Source organism: Malaclemys terrapin, chromosome 8, assembly GCF_027887155.1.
Source record: "Malaclemys terrapin pileata isolate rMalTer1 chromosome 8, rMalTer1.hap1, whole genome shotgun sequence".
NCBI lineage: Eukaryota > Metazoa > Chordata > Testudines > Emydidae > Malaclemys > Malaclemys terrapin.
In genome coordinates this window covers 93,617,700-93,643,490 of record NC_071512.1, presented here as the reverse complement: position 1 = coordinate 93,643,490, position 25,791 = coordinate 93,617,700, and the positions used below count along the sequence as shown (strand labels likewise).

The 25,791-nt window shown below is 43.0% G+C and overlaps 1 protein-coding gene across 5 annotated transcripts in view; it reads right to left on the bottom strand.

The window, feature by feature from the left end:
- Positions 1 to 82: 82 nt before the first annotated feature.
- The window catches only part of DOCK7 (dedicator of cytokinesis 7), a 172,089-nt gene continuing 146,380 nt past the window's right edge, over positions 83 to 25,791 (bottom strand). For 3 of the 5 annotated variants that reach the window (XM_054036949.1, XM_054036945.1, XM_054036947.1), the window contains 11 exons: positions 25,521 to 25,713; positions 24,852 to 24,995; positions 23,536 to 23,667; positions 21,925 to 21,939; positions 12,394 to 12,519; positions 10,906 to 10,995; positions 9,907 to 10,143; positions 8,444 to 8,587; positions 6,444 to 6,550; positions 5,188 to 5,355; positions 83 to 2,412 (listed from right to left, as the gene is read on the bottom strand). In XM_054036949.1, coding sequence (XP_053892924.1) covers positions 2,370 to 2,412; positions 5,188 to 5,355; positions 6,444 to 6,550; positions 8,444 to 8,587; positions 9,907 to 10,143; positions 10,906 to 10,995; positions 12,394 to 12,519; positions 21,925 to 21,939; positions 23,536 to 23,667; positions 24,852 to 24,995; positions 25,521 to 25,713 — 1,399 coding nt within the window. In that variant the 3' untranslated portion in view covers positions 83 to 2,369. Of the gene's footprint in view, positions 2,413 to 5,187; positions 5,356 to 6,443; positions 6,551 to 8,443; positions 8,588 to 9,906; positions 10,144 to 10,905; positions 10,996 to 12,393; positions 12,529 to 21,924; positions 21,940 to 23,535; positions 23,668 to 24,851; positions 24,996 to 25,520; positions 25,714 to 25,791 lie in introns of all 5 variants that reach the window. The other 2 variants (XM_054036946.1, XM_054036948.1) reach the window with 1 other exon arrangement.

The following is a 25,791-nucleotide window of genomic DNA, read 5'->3' as shown; positions in this document are numbered from 1 at the left end:
TTTGGCCCAAAAAGGGATTAGAGCCCTGAAAGATTGTTTCCTTAATATAAGTCCTTCAATCAATTGCAGCCACAACAGGATATTGAAACAATTTTACATGGAACAAAGACGACAGTATAACCAATGCTAGATCCAGCTCTCTTCCATAATTACATGCAACAGCTGTAGAGAAACATCTTCATTTTTAAACAATCAAGCATTTTCCACAATCCTACTGAATACTGACTGAATGAAAAATATCCTCTGGTACAAGTTCGGAACTAAGAATGGGAACAGATGTATCAGATGCTTACTTGCCTAAAGCCATTTCTACCATTCCTGAAATGTCAATTTACAATAGTTGAACAAATGCAGTCTTAAATTACTCAGACTATTGTTTCTCTGCAACTGAAAACAAATAGGTCAGAATTACTATTTAACTTTACAAAATGATACATAAGGTAACGCTCCATCACAATTTTTAGATTAACCATCTAAATATAAAATCATCTAATCATCTAAATATAAAAACTGTCTGAATCTGGGATAAACTCTCCAGATTTACATTGACTTGGGGTCCTTGTCTTACACCCGTTGTAGTCAGTGGGAGTCTTTCCACGGATTACAGTGGGTTTAAGGTTTAAGATTTAAGAATGGACATCGTTCCTTCAGATGTGAACGTATAACAGAACATTGTATGTAATGAGTTAATTATTTTGGGGCTATTAACCTTTCCTTCTTGATTTTAAATATCCCTTCAATGTGGGGGAGCTACAGCGACCTTTATATTTAAGTTGCTTAACATTTTCTGTTATAAAAGGTTCTTGCAATCTTTCTGCTACAAAAGTTCTTGAACTTCCATTTTTTGCTGCAGGCCTCTGAAATTGGCGTGGAGAAAACCCCTTAGGCTAGAGAAATGCATTTTCTTTGGCCGCCAAATTCCATTCAGATCTAGCTGAGATATAAACTGTTAAAAATAATTACTTCTGTATAACTTGTGTTCTTCAGGAAAATTTTGGCTACCAAAGTAATCTTCTAAAGAGAAGAGAAATGCTGTTCAATTTTTACCTTAAGAAAAAAAAAAAAAAAAAAAAAAAAAAAGCATTGCAAAGTACATACAATAAAACTATGTTAAAAGAAAGTTATTTAGATTTCAAAATCCAGCACTCAAAAATTAGGAGACAGGATTTATAGTTGCACAAGCAACCTTAATGTGCCCCCTTGTGCATATGCAGTATGATTTAATTACACTATCATATACCATTATTTTTAGAGGACCCCTCTCTCAGTGCATAGGTTGGAAATGTAAAGAGTCAGAATTAAGGTTGCAAGGCAACCATAAATCTGGGGTTTCCTAACTTTCAAGAGCTTGACTTAGCAACTTAAAGAACTTTCTTTAAAATGTAGTTTTCTTGTATGTAATAAAATGTAAACTGTAACTTCTACTAAGCACCAGTGCAATTATATATGTATATTTTATTTTAATTTATTTAAATGTGTATGTCGTTTTCTTCCAAGATGTGTTTTTATATAAAATTATAATAAAAAGATGACAATAAAAAGTAGCTTTACCTCAAGCACACTGCAAGGCTAAACTATACACATGAGGGGACTACTGTGCTGTAACTGGGTTTCCTGGTTTAGTAGAAATTACAGTGTAAACAAGACTGTAGCAATACATCTACTTTACCAGTACAGAAGAAACAGGTTAGAGTAAGTGGTAACACATTCCTATGTACAACAAAAGTCATTATCTTAGGAGCATATGTAAAGTTTTTTTCCTTGCAGCAGTCCCCTTCAAAGATACAAAAACAAGTTAGAGATGATATGGTCACTCATTTAAGAATTGTTGTCTTAAGACTTACCTTTCTTTCTAGCTTTCTCCTCAAGGGTGATGAGCCCTGAAGTCCAACACGTAGTGAATTAAAATGTAAACATTCACATATTTAATAGTACCATTGAAATAACCAGCACTACATTAAAAACTGTTCAAAAATGCATTTGCAAATGCTCCTAATATAAATTAAATATATGAACTAAAAAGGAAATATATTTAACATTAGGTAATGCTATAAATAATGGTAAATGCATTTAGTGTACCTTTGAGTCATAAAAATGCCTTAAAAACAGGTAAGTTTACAGCATATCACCAGTACTTTGCATACCACTGCCATGATTTTTTTTAAACATCAGTAAGTCTACATTGGACAATTCAGAATAATTTTTGGCCACTTAACACTTCAATGTAAGTAAGTAAAATGGGTGTATGTATGGTGTCCAGGATGAAGTCCAAGTTTTATTTCTCAATAAAACTTCTTTGATTCCCAACGTTGATAACATGGCTTGCTCTTTTCAATACCTTAAAATTAAGTGCATTTTGGAAAACTTGTTTAGATGTCCATTTTGCGAAGGCTCATTCTGCTGAAGGAGTCTCTGAGGGGGGGAAAAGAAAAAAACAAGACAATAAGCTCATATTTCCCATTGTGAATTAAAAAGTCCATGCTCTCCATTAAGATGAACAGTGCTTTTCTGTACATGATTTCTATGTTTGCTCACTGCAAAAACTGACTTGAATTTTTAAAATTAGTTTGCTAATTTGGGTTTGCATTTTGAGAACATTGGTGTGATTGTGTTTTATTGACATGAATATTCGCAGATGATGAAATTCAGAGTAGGGTTACCATATTTTGTGCCTCCAAAAGGAGGACACTCCACGGGGCCCTGGCCCCGCCCCCAGCCCCGCCCCCTCCCCCGCCCCAACTTCGCCCCCTCCCCAAAGTCTCTGCCCCCTCCCCTGCTTCCCGCGAACATTTAATTCGCGGGAAGCCTGGGCAGGTAAGGGGGTGTGTGGGGGGAGGAGGTGCGGCCCAGGCTGGCCCCCCCTGCGGCTCCAGCCTGGGTCGGCTCGGGCCCTCGGGTGCCGGCCCTGGCCCCCGGCCGACCACCCCCAGCCCGCCCAGCACTGCCGGCCGGCCCCCGGCGGCCCAGCGCACCCCCCGGCTCCCGGCCCCGGCGGCCCAGCGCACCCCCCGGCTCCCGGCCCCGCGGCCCAACGCACCCCCCCGGCGGCCCAGCCCGACCTCCCGGCCCCGCGCACCCCCCCGGCGGCCCGACCCCGCTGCCCAGCGCACCCCCCGGCTCCCGGCCCCGCGGCCCAACGCACCCCCCCGGCGGCCCGGCCCGACCTCCCGGCCCCGCGCACCCCCCCAGCGGCCCGACCCCGCTGCCCAGCGCACCCCCCCCGGCGGCCCGACCCCCCGGCTCCCGGCCCGGCCCCGCGAACCCCCCCGGCGGCCCGGCTCCCGGCCCGACCCCCCGGCTCCCGGCCCCGCGCACCCCCCCCGGCGGCCCGGCTCCCGGCCCAACCCCCTGGCTCCCAGCCCCGCGGCCCAGCGCACCCCCTCGGCGGCCCGACCCCGCGGCCCCGGCCCGGCTCCCGGCCCGGCACCGCGCGCCCGGCACCGCGACCCCGGCCCAGCCCTCCCTCCCGATTTTCCCGGACATGCCCGGCTTTTGGGGGATTTCCCCCCGGACGGGGATTTGAGCCCCCAAAAGCCGGACATGTCCGGGAAAATCCGGACGTATGGTAACCCTAATTCAGAGGGACAGCACAAGGCCTGGGCACCTCTTAAATCCTATGGGAAATTTCACTCACAAAACATTTCTAAACTTCATGTGAGAAAACCAAATCTGAAATTCATATGCATGAGTAGTTTGGCAGAAGGCCTCGTGAGATCATCCAGCCAGGGAACAGAACAGAAACCAAACTATGCGACTTACCTGACCAATCAACAACAAACTAAAAATAGCTCAAATAAGGAATACTCAGAGAATAGTTCATGAGCCAGCCACAGAGTTGAGAACAAAAAAAATTTTGAATATTGATGAAACTGGAGGAAATTGCCATCAATTAGTAGAAAAATACACTAAATCTGTCAGTTATTCATTGTGGATTTTTTGCTGAATTCTAGTTGGACAGAGTTCTTCTCTGTTTGTTTTTCCTGTTGCTCTCCACTGCTGAACAATGGCTACCCAAACGGGAAACTTTAGGATGAGGGCTATATTCTTTTGAAGCAGTTGCATGTAGCAAGAGTTGTTCTGAAGACCACACACAAACAAAACAGTAATAATGTTCATACAATGAAAGGAACTGTAGCTCGCTTGCTACTTGCATTTAATAGGTTAGGCTTCTTCTCCTATGCTTCAGTGATGTATATTTAAAAAACAGACTGGTTGGCCATTAGGACATATTAAGTATAAGTCCTTAGCACAGTTTTGTGCTATTTCACCCTAACTTGCTACTGGATCATTGCACGAATTATAATGTCACGAGTATCCTCCCGGTCCTAAGAGCCATAGAAGACATACGAATGGCAATTAGGGATAAAGAGAAGGCTAATTTCAGGAATTGCCAAGCCTGCTACTTCTTCAATAAGCAAGGAATATGTAACAGGAGACACTTAATCACTATCTTGTTCTCAGGATCGTAGATTGAGGGCTATCATTTGTAAGGGGTTGTAGTAGTTTTGGGTGGGTGCTTTTAACCCTAAATCCATTGCAGGAACAGCATGCAAATTCCACTTGCTCCATCATAATATGTGCACTTGTTAAAATCAACTCTCATAACACTAATAGCGTAAATGGCTCCTGACCTGGCTGATAAAATAATTAATGATTTTATGTTAAAACCCATTGCAGAGGAATGGAAATGGTTAGTCTGCTTCGGAAAGGTCTCCCAACATGGACAACATTCACTGGCTTTCTAACGTGAAGCTCTATAATCCATACTGTGCATCTGCTAGGATACTCACCCCAGGGGTTCCTTAGCTACCACGCAAGGGATCATTGGGCTTCACTCCCCACAATTTTAGGTACAGAACTGACTGGACTTGGAGGAGGAGTGGTCTTGAACCTGTTATGAGGAAGGAGCATCCTAATGGAATGGGGAGAAAGGGGCCATACCAGAAAAATCTGCAAAGGCAAACTGACCAACCAATGCATCCTGCAGTGCAAGACATATGGGGAAGTGGATGGACCCACCTGCATTTCCTCTTCAAAGATCTATGGTAAGGAAAGTGGTTTTAAGCACTCCCAGGGGAGTCTCCTGTTCCCATTCCTATGTCCTCTTTATGCCATATCATTCCAGCTGAGTTTTTGTTTTTAAATATTACCCGAGCTAGGTTGAAATAGAGTAAAATTAACATCCACCTGTGGCAAGCGACAGGCAAAACTGCCTTGTATAACTGCGGGATCTTTCTATTTATCAAGGGCTGGAGCGCTTCCTTGAGCCGGTGATAGTTCCTTTCAAGCTCCCGCTGATATTCCTTTTGGTCTGGACCTATCAGGCTTTTGTTTTTGCGTAACGCATCTTCACACCTAGAAAACAAAATTTTGTAAAACTCTGGCAGACAACAGGGGACCTGCTTGCTAGATGCTTGTTAATTTATTAGTATGAGAGCATTTAATATTCGCCTGGCTTGACACTTAATATCCTCTATCTTGTCTTTTGGGTAATAAGGACTCAGCTTATCTGGTTGGTTTCCTTGGGGAGAGGATAGTGAGTCATATTTCTAATTTCCATTTTATTCATAGAGTTGTGATTCATTTTTAAGTTTAATTTGTTCTCCTATAACATTTCTCCTCTGTGAGGATGAATGGAAAGCTTATCTCCACAGCCATTTTCAGTCCAAGGGGGTTTAAAGATGGATGTTTTCACTGCCAGCCCTAGGAAAAGATTATCAAGCAGCAGACTATTAAATGTTCACTGTGAACTCTAGTATTTTGAACGATGCAAATTAAACAACGTGTCTAGATAGGAATTAATAATATCAATGCCACTTTATTTCATAATGAATAACCAGGCTGCTTCTGGATCTACGAGCGCAGAAGAGGAGGGCAATATTGTAATTTCAGTTATTTTCACCAATTGTTTAAATGCTCATGAGATTTAGTGCCGGATTGAGACTGCAATTCTCTTTGCCAACAAGGAAGGAAAAATAGAGCAGCAGCACACGTCCTCAGAGAACTCTGCCAACATGTTTCAAACCCACTCGGAGAGGGTAATTCAGTGTCCCTGCCAAATCAAGTTTGCCTTTTCTGTTGACACTATCAATAAAGATGTTCATTAGTGCCAATTACGGTAGTGGGGTTTTTGAGATGAGGACACCTGTCCATAAGGAACTCTGCCGAGACCCCCCACTTCATTTCACATACACACCCATACCTAATGACTTGGGCCACTTGACAGTACTTCTCAGAGACAGATGGCACCAAGCAAACAGAAAACACATTTTTTGAACAGACTTGTTCCTCGAACAGAGCAAATGGTGATTACTGAATCTTTTGCTACATTACAAGTGTATTCTTTTAACAGGCACTGGACACCCCCTTATATTAGTATATCAATTTCTGTTTAATGCACTGAAAATAATGTTCTTGGAAGGCATTTGAAGCCAATACTCTACCTTTTTGTGAAGTCTTTGAAACAGAGCCGTAGTTTGTTATGGTGTCTGAAGAGCTTTGGATCATTAGGTATTTCAGACAAGAAAACCTGTGCAACTTCTAATGGTCCCTTTAGGAGTAGAAGAGAAAACAGTAAGCTTCTCTGCACGCCTGTCGTATCCATTGGAGAAATCTTACATATAGAAACTTTCATAAAATGCAACATTCCCTTAGAGGGTATTTCTTGGTGAATTGTGTCTTCTAAGTCCAGAGTAAATCACCAACTATCATGACAAGTGAAAATGTCTGTTATTCTCAAGATAATCTTTAAAGCGTGGGTCTGCTTTTGGAAAGTGACTGTAAAATACATGAGATTCCACATTTATTCTTTCTCAATGGCTTCTAAATCAAATGTGCTCAGTTGTCAAGTAAACAGATATTTAACACTGAAAACTGAACCAGTACAGTAGTTGTTTGCCAGCCCTGCAAAATGAACGTAGGGTCTGAAATTCAAGTTATAATTTTTCTGGTTTGTGCAGTAGTAAAGATTCTGCAGGCAAAAATCTTCCCTCATCTTTTACCTGTGCAATTGTATTACTTTCAAGTCCACTGATATTGCAGAAACCAAAATACAATCCCGCTCACTCACTCTTAGCTTTGGTAGCTCTGCAGGGCTAACCAGAGTGAGAAGTAGCAATACTAATTTTTATCAAAAAAGCAAGCAGATATGATTCCGAATACCAACAAGCAGCAGGTCAGCTGACTAAGATGGGCCAGTTTCACTTAGTCACTGTATTGATCAGAACCACACTTTCAACGATTGCCGCTCAAATCATAAAATCGCTGATAGTAACTAGTCAAGAATCAACAGAAAAATCAATCTTGCATATGTGGTTTGGGCTGTAATCCTACTGCAGAGGAAAGGACATTCACCAAATCCATCATTCAGAGTGAGGTACTGTAAACTATTATTTACCACCTCACAGAAACATACAAAAAGCTGGGGTTCCAGCGGCATCATTCAATTATATTTGCCATTACCTAGAGCAGTGTTTCCCAAACTTGGGACGCCGCTTGTGTAGGGAAAGCCCCTGGTGGGCTGGGTCGGTTTGTTTACCTGCCGCGTCTGCAGGTCCAGCCGATCGCAGCTCCCACTGGCTGCAGTTCGCCACTCCAGACCAATGGGGGCTGCTGGAAGTAGCGCGGGCCGAGGGACATACTGGCCGCCAGGGGCTTTCCCTACACAAGCGGTATCCCAAGTTTGGGAAACACTGACCTTGAGCATTTGGACAGGAGAAAAATTTCTCTGGCAGCAATTATATTAGAAATGCCCCCATTCTATGGTATACTTGGTTTTAATTCAGGGCACTGAAACTATTTTCCACTCAGAGTTGACTTTCTGTTGCTGAGGTACTTTAGTGCTGTGTTCCCTCAACAACAGAGAGAGTAAAATCTCTTTATAACCTCTCTGGATTTTCACTTCTCCCCTGCTAGACTATCCCTAATGCCAAAGGTGTCCAACCTTTGCAACACAAAGGGCTACAGTGGCAATTTGCCCGGAGCACAATGCTGCCTCTGATTTGTAGGTGACAACAATTTTAAAAACAAAACGATAATTACTATTTACAGAGAATGAACAATATGCTCAGCTCTGTGCAAAACACAAAGGAAGGTACCAAACCAACACAATAGCCACTTTCACGCAGGTTTTCCTTGATAGATGAAGATAAATTGTATGTTGTTTGCATTCCCCAGCAATAAAAACCTGCAGTTGATCTGCTCTGTCCACTTCCTGCAGAGACCAAGTTCTGGTTGCTTGATATTTTCATCGGTACTTTAATTGTGCTATTAGCTGTGAAGTATGTTTCTAAAGTGACTTTGCACATTTTTAAAATTAAACGAAAAAAATCCGGACAAAAGCAGTTTTCACTGACACATCTTTAAGCCCCCACCAAGCTTGCACATCCATCTGAGTGATCTGCAATATCCGCGCGTGTTTAAAGCACGATAAAGTGATTCTCACCTGATTTACCGTTGTACCTACTGAACCTTGCAGCACCATTTGGAGCATTTTGGGGTCTGCTGGATCTTGATGAGTCGCAAAAGCCAATTCCTGTGTTTTTTTCTGCATGTCCTCTATGGCAACTTCGATGGGTGTCAAAATTATCTACAGAGGCAAATATTAGCCAGAAATATGTGGACTGTATTTTTTTTTTTTATTATGGCCAAGATTTTCGAAAAGAGGCACCTAAAACTAGGCTCCCAGGGTGGGATTCTCAAAAAGCACCTATGTGACTTGCGAGCCTAAATCCCATTAGAAGTGAATAGGACTGGTGTTCTGAAGTCACTTTGGTGCTTTTGAAGATCCCACCTCTGAGCCTTCATTTAGGGTCCTAAATAAGTGACCCGGATTTTCAGAAGTGCTTCTGGAGCTGGGTGCTTAGAGCTTTTAAAAATTAGGTCCCTTGTGCCTGTTGCACCCCATTGTGTTCGATCAACCCACATGCAAGAAGTTGTAGGATTACAGCCTTATTCAGGTACCTAAATATGCATTTAGGACCCTGGCTGTAGGTTCCTGTAGTGGAAAATCTTGGCTTAAATTATGTTAGGGACAATTCTTTCTATTAATGGCAGGCTTCTTTTTGAAGTAAGTGAGGGAGGGACCCAGTGTAACTGCTGAGGTGGAGCACATGTTCCTCGAGCAAAACGGCAGAGACATAACTCGTGCTACTACATGGCAGACTCAGAGCTTGTCTACATGCACAGACTTGTACACATTCAACTTCAGGGGTGATTTTAAACCAGTTCAAACGGCTATGTGGACACACTTATTTTGGTTTAGTTTAAACTGATTAGGAACAGGTTTAAGCTAAAGCAAAATAAACTAAAATAAAGAGTGTTCCACCTAGGAGTTTCCACTGGTTTAAGTTTGTGTATAGACATGGCCTCAGATAGACTAAGGTCCAGTACTGAAATGCTCAAAAGGAACAGACACTGCTGAGTCTGGCCTCTTCAGTGGAATGATGTAACCACAGCTGTTAAACTTGTAGGAACTGGCTTTGTCGTTTGGGATGACACCACAAAGCCTCTGGCTTTGAAGGACAGTCCCTCCTTTATTTGATTCAATACATGCAGCAGTGCTTTCTGGAGCATGCAAATGCCCATAACACAGATAAACCGCTAGTGAGAATGAGTGACTTTGACATCCAATGGGCTAAAGTTTCATTCTTTATCCCCTGCAAATTGTTCCAGTAAGAACCTCTTTGTAATGTTTTAATAAAGCAAATAACTAAGGATTGCCCATCTTTGTCTGTAGCAGCCTGGTCTGCTTTACAGAGCTCACTATGCACGAGTCTCAGCAATGCAAGAGAGGCTGATAAGCTTATTTCAACACAGCTTATTAGACTTTTTGTTGTGGCACTACAAGGCACTCCCCTCCCCAGCCACTGTTCGGGATTCATAATAGACCCAATGCACAGGTCTCACCTCTTCTTTGTGACTGACATTTATTCTGGTTTTAATGTAAGGAAAAGCATGGGAGGTCGTCAAGATTGTCTTCCGCTTGAACTGTTCATGCAGCTCCCCATGAGCACGTCCGTCCAGGGTGAAGGGCGTGCAGTACATGAAACGCCGCAGGTTGTAGTTTTTGTCAAAATAGGTTATCCTGTCCTTCATCTCGTATGTGTCGAAGTAGGGCTCCACATAGGTTATCTGAATGTAGGCCTGGAATAGGGAAAACAAGTTTTCAGATAACGAAACACAATGCAGAGGGAAGCCAGAGTGCAAGGAGATAAATTCTGCTTCCTTCCATTTAGCTGCACAATAACCAGCTTCACCTTTAAGAAACAGGACTATTTTTCACTCTCCTCTCTTTGGGGTACCTCCTGTAGACTTAACTCACTTTTTACTCTGTCCTTACTCAAACAAAGCTCCCATTGGCTTCTGTGAGAACTGGGCATGCTCAGCAGCTTTTGGGGAGGGGGAAAAGCAGCCCCCCCCCCATGTGTGGGTCTCCTTCTTGTCTGTGCTCATCTGCAGCACTATTCCCCACTTCCCTATGGCACCTCCAGGATCCTGGAGGAAGGAGTGGGCAAGCCAGGTGCTCGAAGATGGGGGCAATGAATATTACACCACTCCTTGCACACAGCAGAGATGATGAGGAACCGATAATGCAGCATGAAGCTGTATTATCTTTTTCACTGAGCTCTCTTTGCAGTGGGGATTTCAGAAGGCCCTGACTTCCCACTGATCTCCCCAGGATCCACAGGGCCAAGGGGCATGTCCTGCAGTCTATTCTGCATTCTTCTGTGGGAACAGTGGTGTGGGTGGAATCTCCACATGGGGATCCTCACAGGTTTGCCACCTGTCAGCCCTCTCCAAGGAATTTCATTGCAGAAGAGGCAGTATCCAGCCCAGGATTTTTCCCTTTGTGCTTTAAGTACTTAGAAATGGCTTAAACTTGACAGTTGTACTTTGCATTCTTACCTTGTTAGGATCTAGTTTGCATTTGTCTACAGGGTTAGAGTCCTTAATCACTTCAACCACATCTTCACCAAATCGCTCGCCGTAAAATCCCTGAAATGGAGAACACTGCATTGAAAGACACCTATTTCTGTAATCACAGCAAGGGGTTGGAGAGATCAGGCCAAATTCAGCACAGGTGCAACTCCAATTGCCTTCAATGCAAACTGTGCCCGGGCTGAGTTTGATCTGCTGAACTTGGAGAATTAATCAGTTAGGTTCTAGGGGTTACAGCTCTAAATCCTTCCAATCTCATATGCTGACAAGTCATCTGGCCTCCTTGTGAATCTGTCACAAGGCTGAACATTGGGCACAACACAGGATCTTTTTGAAAAGCAGCTGGTGCGATAGGATTGGGATTGGCTGGTTTGAATAAATTAGATGTTGGGTGGGGGAATCTGAATATCCAGATTCTAACCTCAATTACACAATTTTGAATTTGGAGCAGCTCCATTAATTTCAATTGAGTTACATCATCAGGGTAACTGAGATCAGAGTCTGGCCCTATACTTGCCTCCATTTGATCAGGGAAGGTACACGGATAAGTGAAATAAACTTTACAGGATACATTTTCCAGTGATTTTAGGTGCCTCATTTTTTTGGGCACTCAACCTGAAACACCTAAAAGGGGCCTGATTTTTTGGGAGGGAGGTAGGGAAGGGAGGCTCATCTCTTTCTGAAAACCCATTTACATTTGTCTACAAACTGCTCTGATTCAATCTCCAAAAGCATTGCCTGAGGATACGGAAGAAATCCTAACAAGCCAAACTAATATCTCCTTTATGCAGTCTCACTAAGGGGAAAAAGATAAACACCACCTGGTTTTGGTGGAGCAATGAAACAGAAGGGCTGCACGGGGCAGTCAGGTGAGATCCTGGAATGAAATATTAAGAGAAAGGGGGAAATGTTAATGCAGAAAAAGGACAAATTTTAGAAGGATCGAGAGGAATGACTGCAATAACCGTATTAGCAAGGGCCAGCTGCACTGACAAGGATGAATACACAGTATAATACACCAAGAACATGGAAGTGATGTATCAAGTCTTGGCCTCTAGCTACAGGATTGAATAAGTCTAATTATTATTTCTGAGGGGAAATGCAGGGAGGCCATGCGGGCCCCTCTCAGTAGAGCGTGGGGTCAGTGATTGGAGGGAGATGTGATGGGGTGTTGCATGCTAGAACCGTTCTTAGCAGCTGAATCACTGAGTAGAGCTCTGGGAGGGATGGGGTAACTTAGAGCAGTTTATGTTATGCAGGAGGCTGTTTTGGTCCCTGTAGCAGCCCAGAATCACGCTCCAAGAGGCACAGCACAAAATCTCACCCACTGCCTTTGCCTAGTGATTGTTGTTTCAGCCACTACCTACGTTTCATGATAACAATCCAGCTTTTAAGGCTCGAGCAGCTCAATTGTAATTTACAGAGGGAATTTCAGGTCTGCCACAACAATCTCACCTCTAGTCTATGGGAAATTTCGGCTAGCTTTGTTATCGCGGGCTCCTTGTACACAAATTCTTGTTCATCCAAGTCTCCAAATTTAGTCCCGTAAAAACCGACCCGGAAGTATGTACCAAACATCCGCTTTCCATCCTACGTTTGGAGAGACAAAAGGCACTTCAGTATAAAGACTCATTCACATATATTGTAAACTTGAGTGTTTGCAAAAAATTTGCTCCTGACTTTGAACTGCCATTTGCTTTGGGAGGTGGGTGGGTGGAGGGGATAGAGGTACTTGGGCTAATCAACACTGAAATTCAAGTTACAGAAAACACCACACTGAAGATAAACTCAAAACTAATACACCTCTACCCCGATATAACACGAATTCTGATATAACGCGGTAAAGCAGTGCTCGGGGGGGGGGGGGGGGGGGCGGCTGAGCACTCTGGCGGATCAAAGCAAGTTCGATATAACATGGTTTCGCCTAAAACGCAGTAAGATTTTTTGGCTCCCGAGGACAGCCTTGTATCGAGGTAGAGGTGTATCAAATCAAAGTTATTGGAGATAATTAATAGTCTGATCCTGCAATGAGTTTCCTCCTGGGAGGACCCCTATTGATTTAGGAGCGCTGCCATCCCTCAGGCAGAACTCACTGCAAGATCCTGAGCTCCACTGAACTCATTGAAGCTGTGTAGACGTACATCAGCTGATTAGCTGGCCCTAGGTTTAAGGGAAATCAAGCTACAGTCCTTATCCTGCAATTTGTAGTGAACAAGCAAGCAGCCTGCTACATGTCTGACTACACAGTCCCATTAAAGTCTAAGCAGCTCCAAGTCAGAGCCATCTGTTCATGCACAACTAACTGCAGGATCAGGGCCTAAGTCAAGATCCCCTTATACTGTGATTTAAAAATAATCCAAAATTTAAAAGGTGTTTTATTTATTTTTTAAACATTGTGTTGACAGAAGCACTTTAATTCTCCTAGGGTAAACTATAGGGCCGAAGTCACTCCGAGTGGAAGCAGTGGCTTCCAGGCACTTGCTCCCATTTAAGCCAATGGTGAATTTGGCCCACAGAATGTCATAGCCACGACAATTAAAGTGAAACACACAGGTTTTTGTCAGAAAAGTCACATTTTAAAAAAGTGAGACTGAAAGATCGGAAGAAACATATTTAAAAAAAAAAAAAAATCACACCTCTGATTTTGTTAAGGATCAAAACAACTCATCACGCTGCATGCAGAAACTAGACGTGCTTTTTAGAACATGTTCACCTTTACTCTCATGGGAAAGTGTGCGGCAGAACAGAATGCATTCTCTCTCTCTCAATCTGAGTGTTTGGGTGTCAAATGGCACCTCTACATGTCCAGCCCAGAGCGTGGGATTTGTATTCACTATTTTGCGGTGGGGCAATGCCGCAAGGCATTTTTGGGGACATTTGACTACTTTTTAGGTTAGGTGCAGAACAATTTCTGCAGTAAGTTGATCTTTTGTGGTGATGATGAAAATAGTCTGGACGGCAGGAAGGATACAAAACTGGTAAGATAAAAAGAATCTGATCCATGAAAAATGACCAGTCAGAGGAAAGCATTCAGATATCTGACGGGAGTTCTCCTTACTGCTTTTAAATAATAAAATTGTAGGTTAAGTGCATTTCCTTCATTTCAATGACTATATTTCTTTGTAATGAAAATACATAATTGTTTGAGAGCCACATTATCCCCTCTGCCTTGGTGGGTGGAGAGAACAAAAAGCAGGCAAACTAGAAGGGGTGGAAATGCCATTCGCACAGCATCACCCCCCACCAGCCCAACCGAACGCCCTTGGGACCTGTGGCTGCTGAGCCCTCCAGTGCAAGGAGCTGCAGCACCTGGAATGCTCCGGTCCCTACGCTCATAGCAGGAAGTGGTTTTATTGGTCCCTTGTGCAGCAGAGGTGCCTTTTCCCTGGACAGGGCAGCCAGCTGGGCTGCCTGCATACCTAGCTCTCTGCGTCTGGTGTACAGCAGAGAGCTCCCAGAGAGCAGGAGCTTGGTCTAGGTCCATGTTCCCCTAGGCCACAGGAACAGGAGTTTTCCCTACTCCCCTAGATTACCAGAACAGAGGAGAAAGGAAGAGCTGGAAGATGGCACAGCAGATGTTGAGGTGCCCATGGCTGAAAAAAAATAAATAAAGCTTCTGGTTTGTTTTTGATGGGTCACACGCTGGCCTTGTTACAGGGAAGTTAATAGAGAAAAACATTCAGGCCCCACTTCAGCAAAGGACAGGGTGTAACTTTAAGCCATTGAGGAATCACACTGGGCCCGGCTTCACACATGGGCTTAAACGCTCCGCTGGATTATTGTATTTTAATCAAAGTATTGGATGCTACATTTGGGGACTAGCGACCATGACTGCCTCCATATCTCTCAGCTACCCCTTATTTCAGACCCATACCTCCTCCCATCCCACTCAGTCCTGGTGTCCTTTACTCTAAACTTATCAGACTGAGGCATGAAACCCAGGCAATGGACAATGTTATCTATGCTAAAGAAAACGCCTCCTTGTTTCCAGCTCACTGTGCTATTTGTTTTCTTCTTTCCATCCTCTGAATAGCAATGCTTGCAGTACAAAGCACCTTTCACCAGAGGATCTCAAAGCGCTTGACAACAAATTATTATTTCCATTATGCAGCTGGGGAACTGAAACACAGAGCTAGTCAGTGTCTCCCCCAATGTTACGCGGAGCCTGATCCTGTACTACCTACATGTCAATGGGAATTTTGCCATTGACTGATGAGCACAGGATCAGGCCCACAGCGAGTATGGAACACCCTTCAGGTCTCAATTCCTAGTGCTCTTCCCTATTCACTAGACCATGCTGCCTTCCTTTTTGGGTCTTTGTCCCATGCTACAGGCCTGATCCTGCTCTCATGGAAATAAGTGGGATTTTTGCTATGGATTTGCACTGGTAGGATTGGGTCATGTATCTCTTCTATTTGGGCCTAGGCAGGTTGAGAGGCAAGTCCTGCATCCTTTAGCCTTAAAGGTACAAAGCAATAGTCCAAATACGTTTTTAAAAGTTCCTACAAGTCTCCATCGATGGCAATTCTACTGAGCACCTCCTGAAAGTCGCTGGGCACCCAGTGTAACAAACTGAGCTCAGTGGGAGTGGAGGGCACTTCCCACCTTCCAAGAAGTGCTCAGTACTGTGCAGGATTGGTCCCTGTGGTTCTGATCGTCTCAGATGCTGAGCACTTCCGATGAGGTGCACAGAGCCCTTCGCTCCAACTGCACTCAGTTCCCCACAAATTCATCTCGAAAACTAGCTGGATTCAGCGTCAGAATGAAGGGGTTTGGGCCTGATACAAAGGGATATTGGCTTCACCAGTGTGATATATTATTTAAAAAAACATATACTACTACCAAAGCAATGGTTGCTTACAATAAAATGTGAAAGTCTTTTCAGGATGCATTTCTATGCACCCAACTCGCAACAGGAAAAAATCAAAACCCACAGATTTTTCAAAATCCAAGGCTCAACCACCTGCATGCTATTCCCTCTGAGAGGCTGTCCCAATAGGAAAGGAGACAAAAATAGCTTTAAGCCGCTTCTGTGATCTCCTGATCTTGGGGCTGTACAGTCCCTGGCACAAGTTGGAGCCGCCTTCAGGCGGTTCTATTGTGTGTAAATTCCCAACAGCCTCCTGGATCATAGCAAGGGATCAGACGGATCTAGGGGTATCCTGGCCATACCCCTATTCCCTAAACCATGCCGCTTCCCTATACCAACCAAGGATTCCCCTAAGATAGAGCCTTAATCTCGGGGGGGAAATGGTGGCTAATGATTTCAATGGCATGAAGCACTATGCCAGGTAATAAGTGCTTGCAGGATCGGGCCCTTAGATTGTAAATTCTTGGGGCATGGACATTGTCATAGATACTTTGTTAAGCACTAGGCACATTTATGTTGCTATGCAAATATCCACAAGTAGGAAAAGAAAACGTTGGCTGTTCATCATTGCAAAATACTGAGGCTTTATTGGGGAAATTTACTAAACCCACATAAAACCAGCGTGATCAGGTTGTGTGTGCACATGTCCAGGTACATACATATGTACAGGGCAGTGACGGCAAAGGCAAAATCCATCTCCCCAATCTGAAGCCAGGGTGGGGGCTTAGTACAGCCTCACACCACATGCCAACATCCTTCACCATTATAAAGTCCATTTACAGTGGCTTTTTGTGACAATGAACAGTATTTTAAGCCAGAAACCAAGTCACTTAAGCTGAATCTCTGACTCCTGAAAATGGTCCAAGCAAGACGATGTGAACAGCAGGTACGATCCCTGCTGCGTCGGTATGGCTGGCAGTGCTGGTTAGTGCATTAGCCTTTCACCTCTGGAGTCCTGGGCTGCAGCTCCCTATTAGTCCAAATCAAAAAACTGCCTTGCGACATGGCGCACTCCAGCCCAAGCGGCATCTGTGTTAAAGACTCAGGACCTGAACAGCAGGGATGTTACAGGTCAGAACTGAGGCGCGTGGGCGGAGCTTTCATGGCACCTTGCTGCAGTATGTGAGATTTTCACTCCTGGGCTTCAGGGACTTTGGTTTACACAAGCCACTCTGCTGCACTGGGGGATTGTGTTCCAACAAAGACAGTCCCATAGTTCAGTAGCGTGCTTCAAAAAGGAGTGAGCCTGTGTCAGTGTGGGCCCTAAGCAGGAATATCCCCCCTTGCCTCCCCAACACATACTAATAATTAAGAGGGGAGGCCCCTTGAGCTGCTCGGGGACCTAAGCAATTGCTTAGTCTGCTTATGCTTAGTGCCGGCTCTGGATTGCGCCCATCTACACAGGCAAAACAATCATTTTCAGACACTAGTTTGTGCTAAAAAGATCCTCTGGTGGGGGTGGTCTGCCTATGTGGACATACTGTTTTTCTCCCTTCCATAAGCGCCCACTTCAGGCACAAGCTACATCATTAAAATGTCTTAAAATGAGTGAGCGTTTCAGTAACATTTAGCCCTTGGACAGCTGGGGCAGGATTTCTTTAAGGGTTAAATAACACGGTAGGAGTGGGTATGGCACAAGCTCTGTATCCATGTACGTGAACCCTGTAGCCGAGCTGCCCAACATGCTAAAGGAACAACTTCATCCTCCTTTAGCACCATAAAAAAGCATGTTTCCCTGATAAAAAACAATGAAACATCTCCTGAAAGCCTCCTTTCGTCTCCTGTCCTCTCAGCTTCAACCGTTTGCGATCTCCAATGTGCTGCCGTATGTTGCATGCACTTTAAAGCCATTTTTAGTGTTGGGAGGTCAGCCTTGCTAAGTGGGCACAAGATCACTGACAAAGGAAACAGAGCAAAGGAGAAGGAAACATTTTAATGTGTATTTGAGTTTTCAAAGGCGCATAAGGAAGTTAGGTGCCCAAATCTCACTGAATTTCAGCCTTAATGTCTGTGTCCCTGTTCTCACCAATGAAATGCACGGCTGCCAAGCTTTGTGCAGTTCTGTGTATGACATGGCATGCAAATTATTTGAAAATATGCAAATCGGTTCATTAAATGTGCATATTTGCAAATACCTTGTATAGGATTATAAAACTTTGGCTTACGGTCAATATACCTCTACCCCAAGCACTGTTGGGGTGCTGACAGGTGTCTGGGGAATAGGTGGGTGCTATCTAGGTGGAGGTGACTGGGAGAAGCTTTGGGGTAGTTAAGGGAAGCTGGGTTTGGTGGGAAGGCTGAATAGCTTGAGGTAGAAGCTGGGGGCAGCTATGTTTGTGGGGTGGCTTTTGAGGGAGGGACATTGTGGAAAGATGAGGGCAGCTGGCTGGGGTAGAAGCTGGAATCTGCCAGGGGTGGGCTGGTTGGTTGCCAGGTTTGGGGGAGATCTGGGACCAGTACTGAATCCCCTTCCCCTCAGTGCCACTTGCTACTTCCTACCACCATCACCGCCGCCTGGATGCTCTTTCCCTGCTCAGATACAGTAGGAGGTGCAGCGACAGGGAGCCGGCTTGGCTGCCAGCTGACTAAGAACACTCATGAACAACTAATTACCCCCAGTGCAGCCACAAGTGAGTATCTGCATGTGCAAACCAGACAGCTGGGTGCACACACACACCCATCTGTATGGGCAAATGCTCAGGTGCTATTTTTATCCTTCACATATTTTTAGTAACAGTGAACCTCCTGGAATTGGGAAAAGCCCAGTTTCCAGCCTGGCTGGGAAATACCTCAGGGCTTTTGCTTGTGTTAAGCCAGTGTCTGCTCAAGTTACTAGAACTAGGAGCCAAGTGAGCCAGTCAGGCAAGGGTTGATTGCAGAGTCAGAGGCAGTTACATGCAAATTTGGGATTAATCAATTCAAATCATTCTAGCCTTTGCCTAATGGCGTTAAAAAAACAGGTCAGCCACCTAGGACAAAGTAGGAAACTGGACACAAAGGGGAGGTAGTTGTTCTTTGAATTCCACTGTCTAGTGTGAGCAAGGTGGCTCTCCAAAGGTGTTTGTTGACTGGGCAAGACTGAAGGACAGCGTCAGTCTAGGGCCTACTCAAATGTACCTCAGTAGCACCAGAAGTGAAACAAAGAATTGAATTCCACGGCTAATCTGCTGGCAATGGGCTAGATCAGCATTTCTCAAACTGGGGTCCGCGGACCAACTCCTCCCTCTTCCTCCCTCAACTCCTCCCCTTCTCTCTCAGCGTCTCCTGCACGCTGGGGAACAGCTGTTCAGCGGCATGCAGGAGGTGCTGGCAAGGAGTGGGGACGGGGCGCACTCGGGGGAAGGGACCAAAAGAAGTGGGGAAGAGGAGGGGCAGGGGTGGAGTGGTGACAGGAATAGGTGGGGTGGGCTGGGGTCTGGGGCTGAGTGGGGCACTAGGGGGTCCGTGAAAATTTTTAAATCAAAATGGGGGTCCTTGGGTTGCTAAAGTTTGAGAACCGCTGGGCTAGATGAGAACATACATAATTTAAGGGTCTTGTGTAATGAGCATGTGATGACTCTAATTTTGCCAGGATTTTCCCATAGAAATTAATCAATTCCAAGGGCCCTGTACACATAGAACTGAAAACAAAACAAGTAATTTAAAAATATTACATTGTTTCTGAAGAGAGCTAAAAATGCAATTATGAGGGAGAAATTATTAACAAAGCATTTTCTCGCCTATTATTTCAAGAAAAATAATAGGTCTTTGGGAGGAGACGAGAATGAAGGTGAACACTGAGTAGCCATTACAGAACTGGCAGAGCAGATAACAGCCACCATGATTTATGAAGGGTTCATGATTGTTATTATGCATGGTAAATACCTTTCAAAATCACTGGAAATAAAGGTTTAAAGTTATCTCTTGCACACACACCAAAAGCTTTGCCAACTAGATTTACCTTATCAAAGGGCTGAGAAATTAGACACAGCGGGGGCCATCTATTGACAACAGGGTAGCCTGGGTATAAATGCAGGCAGAACTGGCCCAAAATAGGTATGAGCAAAAATAACTCCTTCATACATGTTAGAGAGGGAGTTGATAACCCCAAATCTCTCTATTATGGTGTTTTACATTTTCGTGCTGATTTTAATCCAACGTACGAAGTGTTTAGACAGTCTTGCCAACTCTTAAAGTTCTTTCAGTGTTTGGTGGTTTTCTTAAAACCACCAAAACACCAGCTCTTGGAGTCTTGTGATTCGGTAAGCATCTCCACTGGCTTTGTTTTTAAACCCACATGGTTGCAGTGAAAAGCATGAACAGGTGAATCGTAACAGCTCAAAAACCAGAAGGTAAATAAAAATATTAAAAAACTCATGATTTTTAAGCAACATCTCATGAATGTTTTGAGACCTGACTCCTGAACACTTGAGTTGGCAATACTGCTTTACCTGGATCTTTTAGTTGGCATTGCTCTTTGGTAAAATGAAATTATTGAGGTCTCCACAGAGTAAAAAAAAAAAAAGAAAAAATCCACAAAGTAGGAACTTACCACAACAGACAATAGTAAAAGTGGGGAGTAGGGTCAGCAACCAGGGCGATAGAGGAGAAAACAGAAAGTATTTTAATTAGGGAAATTCCAAAAAACAAATAAGCAGCAATTGGCAGCAAATAAATAAATTAAAAAAAAAAAAAAGAGGTGCGCATCAATTAAAATATTTTAAAAAATAAGGAAAAAGAAAAACATGCAACAAACGTGAAGGCTACGAAGCAAAAAGCTCAGCAAAAGGTGGCAACGAAAGTGCACAGCAGTAGACGAGAACATAAACCATGGGTGTGTTTTACCATGCAATAAAACAAGACTGAATGATGTTAAAATCATAACCAATGACAACGGGATACTTCAGGGGTCGATTTAGCATCATGAAGATTGATCAAAATAGATGCTCACAGGCTTTCATTACTTATTGGATATTGAGCACACATAACTTACATTCTATGATACAAACGTTGGATTGCTGGGTCACCTCATCTGCTAGGACTTGTCACCGTAAAAAGCAAGCGATTTACAAGGCAAGTTCTTTACATCAGAAATTACAAGTAAACTATTGAACTTTAATTCTTGACAAGCCAGAATTAGACATGAAGTTTATACATCTCTGGCCAAAACTCTAGGTGTAACAGAGAATATGTAGGACCTCTTATGTAGGCTCCAACTCAGAAATGCGTGTGCTTACGTGCTTTCCTGAATTGGGGTCTTAAAGTACTGAACGATCTTGATAGTAAGAGTGGACCAGATTGAGTTGCTTGATTTAAAGTAAAGCAGAAGCAAATATCAGTGCTTGAAAAGCTCTTTTGGGAACTGAGGAAAATAATCTAGGAGTGTATTTACAAAATGTTAAAAAAAATCTTAGACCATCAAAGTTGATGTATAAGAGCAAAAATGAAAACACAAGCAACTGACCTATGAACTGATTCATCAAAATCACAGTGAACTGGTCTGTGTGAGAGATCTAGTGGACACTGTTTATTTTTAATCCAAATGAGTGTCTCTCGTGGTGGATGTTGTAGAAATGCAAGCAGAGGGCCTCTGCTAAAACTAAAGCAGCAGAACAAAATCTCTGGTGTTAAAAGAATTGAGCTATTTTATTCCCACCCAAAAATCTGCATTAAAAAAAAGTATTCAGCATTTGTTAATTACCAAGATTAAGTGGCTCTAGTATGAGCGAATGTCTGCTTAACCATTACAGGTTTCACTTTTGACACCTTTGAGCATAAGCACTTAAATCGACCCCTGTGGGTGGGGTGAAAATATGGTATGAAGAGATGATATTCTGTGACAATGCTGATGAGAAGAATTATAAACAAAATATAAAAACAAACTAGTGATGATACAGTGGCTCATTCACCAAAGAACCTCATTAGTGGAACACATTGGCATCCATGCACTACCTACAGCTTCTTAGAAAGAGTTTCCTACAACTACCACAATCGTTTTATTGATATTTCTTTGGTTAATGAATTCAGTTTAAACAGCAGACAGCAACAGAAATACCCACAACTAGCACATGTGGGCAAAGCATTGGCATGAGTCATCTGATCAATTAGTGTTCTTTACTAACTAAAATATTACCTACCTCCCAGCCAGTACTCTGTATAATAAAAAGTAAAAAGGGCATGTCACAGCAACAAAAAAAAAAGATGTTTCAAAGGTCAAAACATGACCACTAATGTAAGGTATTATTAATCTGAAATGGTCTCATTGATTATAAGTTACCAGGCACCTATTGTTTCCTTTGGCTGAGAAGGACATTACATGATTGATTAGAGAGAGATCAACCACTTTTTTGTCCTTTATTAGTCTGTTTATCATGTCTGGTTAATATCAGGAATTCTGGCACAGTCATGCCGCAAGTTATGTGGAGAGAGCAGGGCCAGATCCTCAGCGGGTGTAAATCAGGACAGTCGGTGGAGCTATGCAGATATCCATCCACTGAAGAGATGGCCCAGCTTATACTTTTATATAAGTGTAATTAAACGAATGGTCACACATCATACCAGGCTATGTGAGGGCTGCATACTAAACCATCGTATTGATATTTGTTTTAGAATTGGCTGCTGAGTTCTTATGCTCCCTCACAGAAAAGGACAAGTGCTGTGGGCCAATCCTGTAAGGTAACAAGCACCTCCATCTCCCATTGAGCTGAGGTCCACTGAGCTCAGTGGGAGTTGAGGCCTTTCACCATCTTCCAAGAAGTGCTCTGCACCTCACAGGATGGGTCCTACATGGCTGCTCTGACCCTGCAAGATGCTGAGTGTCTCCTATGTGGTTCCTTTCAAATCCCACTGAGTTCAGGAAATCTTCCCAATTCAGGACAACTTTTAAGCACATGATTAAAAAGTTAAGCATGTGTTTACATGGGGGCCACAGTTTTTACAATGAGCCCGCTTGGAAGTGAGCTCAGTGATTAGCAGCCTATAGCCTGATCTTACATCACTGCCTTCAGTCGGAGCAGGATTGGCTATGAGATAGCTAATAGTGCACGGAAAAGAGCAGGAGATTGCACAGTGTATTTAGCTGAGACTATTGCTTTGCTAATAACACAGCCCAGCTACCTCATTCCTAAGTGTTTGCTTTTTCAATGACATGGATAATGTTGTCTGACTTTTAGTTATACCGGTGAATACAATTTTAAGGATTTTCTTTTAAATAATAGGTGTATTCAGAATGAAATATAATTTCAGAGGCAGGGAAACAAGGATATTTTGATTGGCTTTTACATTTTTGTTTAACGAAAAAAAGATTTTGGTGACGTTCAAAATAGCTCAAGAAGTCTATGAAGAGCTAAATAAAACCCAAACATTTCTTAATGTTATTTAGCAAGCTAAATGTAACAAACCTTTTTTCCTAGCATGCAAACGTATTTTAAAGTAACACCTGAAATTATACATCTATAAACTAGTAAGCACAATGCAACTGACAGATTTCTTATTAACTCCTCATCATTTTTGTTATTTACACGAAAAGTTTGTATGTGCAGACTTGACATCCTTGTATGATTATAAAGGTCCCGAGAGTCAATGCTCATTAGCGATCCTTGCATTTACTGTGGACCATCATTTTGATGTTATTCGTATAATCTGATTGAAATGGCTCTCCTTGATAGTTAGCTTTTGGTGGAAAACAACACTAAAACATTTCAAATATCTTCACAGTTCATACTGCAGCTGGAGATTAAAATAATTACCTGATGAACAATTTTGCTGAATGCTTCTTGGAGTTTACCATGAATTGTGGACAGTTTCTTGGCATCTCTGTTAGCTTCATGAATAGGAATAAGGACTTTGTAAACCTCGTTAACGGCTTCATACATGCCAGCCTACAAAAATAATATGTATCAGATGGATCTTTCTATCAATTCAACAGGAAAAGAAAAGAAATACACCTGGTATATAATACATGCTCACAGTACTTCAGTAACTAAGATTACAACATTGAAGTGGTTGTTTATATGCTTACATTTATTGTAATTTAATCAGGAATTTTTTTTAGAAGAGGTATCAAATCCTCAGTAATTCACAGAACCAAAAGCACATATAGTAACACATTTCTATTTATTTTTAATAAACTTATTTATTAGTGAAGAGGGGAGAGGCTGAACCAAATATTAAACAAGTCAATGGGAATAGTATCTACGTCTGAGTGCACAGTATGGCCCATTAGGTTTAGTGTGACTTGGGTCTATGTAACTTGTATCCTGCATTCTCAAACTCCATGAAATGGGACTTTGAAGTGTCTCCCTGAAGCGTGTCTGCCAAGTAGCACCATTTGCCCTCTCACCCATGGTGATCTGACTAGGGTTCCACCCGTCACAGATGGATTTAGAAGGATCTGCAGAGGCACTATGCCTCCCTACTCCCTCATGGCTTTGCCAGTCCATTGCAGGAAATGTGCTGCTAGGCTCTGTCTGTTGCCACAGGGAATTCCAAATCATGTTGTGGTAAATAATTACCTTGTCCTTAAAAGCCTTTCTCTGATGGGTACTTTACTACCATTCCGTTACCATCCCAACCTCTGCCCATTCCTAGCACCAGCCTGAACTACCCACAGATCACAAACCCTGCCTAGCAATCCCTGGAGGGACATCTGTGATATGAGGACAGGGAGGCCACAAAGATACCACTCACCAGCTGTGTGCGCCAGTCCCCTCTACTTAAAGGGGTGGAAGGAACTACGTGGTCTTTAACTAATAATGTAGAGATAATATTTGTCTTTTACTAATGGTGAATTAGAACTAGAATTAGAACTTCCCAACTAACTAAAACACAATTACCTGAAATGCTGAAACGGAAACAAACCCACAAAACCCACTCAGTGATAGGCTATGGTTGATTACAGGGGCGAACTGAGCTGCCCAGGAGAAAAAATGCTACCAACGCCATAAAAATAAACCAAGTGATATGGGAGAATTGTACAGTTTCATTTACAAAACATTTTCCTGAATATTGCCCAGCACTATGAGCGTTGCTGAAGTAGATATATAGAGAGATTAAAATCTTCTACCATGGAGAAAGATGCTGCAGCCTGTTCCAGCAATCCCACCAGACCTGCTTCTGTAAAATACTTCCCAGAACAGATACCTTCTTCATCTGGTGAGACAACATCATCAGAAACTGCGGATTCTTCCAAAACATTTGAAGATATGTTCTAAGGAGACACAATTTAGATAGAGTTGAAAAGTTTTATTTAAGCAACTACACTGAATACTCCAAAAGATACAGTTAATCTGATATTGGGACAAAGAGCTTTATTCAATTTTTACTCAGGCAACATCCTCTTTGAAAGAGGCAAATTTCAAGTACTTTTCATTTCACCACAGGCCCTGATCCAGCAGAGCACTTACACATATGCTTAACTTTAAGCCAGTGGGACTACTCACATGCTCAAAACTAAGCATGACCTTACACGCTTTCTTGGATTGAAGCCTGATTCTCTTTGTCACAACCTAATCACAAGAACAGTTTTCAACAACTGTTTCAGAAAAGTTATATCCTGTCTGGAACAGCAAAATCGTATTAGATGAAGCTGTTTTCAGGACTGCTTCTTGAAAATGCTTCTTAACACTGCCAACTTTGATTTGTACTTAGGACTTTTATTATTGTTTCGTATCTCAGTATTAGATGGTAGAAAACCAAAATGTACAATTTGGGGAGGACGGAAGCACATTCCTACCTGAAATGTTACACACCCTACCGGAAGGTATTTTCGATCCTCAAGCATGCTTAAATATTCAGCCACAAGGGCTGCCGAGTGGACCAAACACTGGGCAGATTCAGCATGATTGCTCCTTTCAGAATGCTTTCCAGCCATGTTTTGTAACCAGGTCAGTCGCAGATCTGGGGAAGTCTGATAGCCCTTCGCAATTCTAGTTGAAAATAAATGTCTCGCAATTAGTGTTTATTTACTTATATGTATATTTTACAAGTACCTATCCATAGTTCTA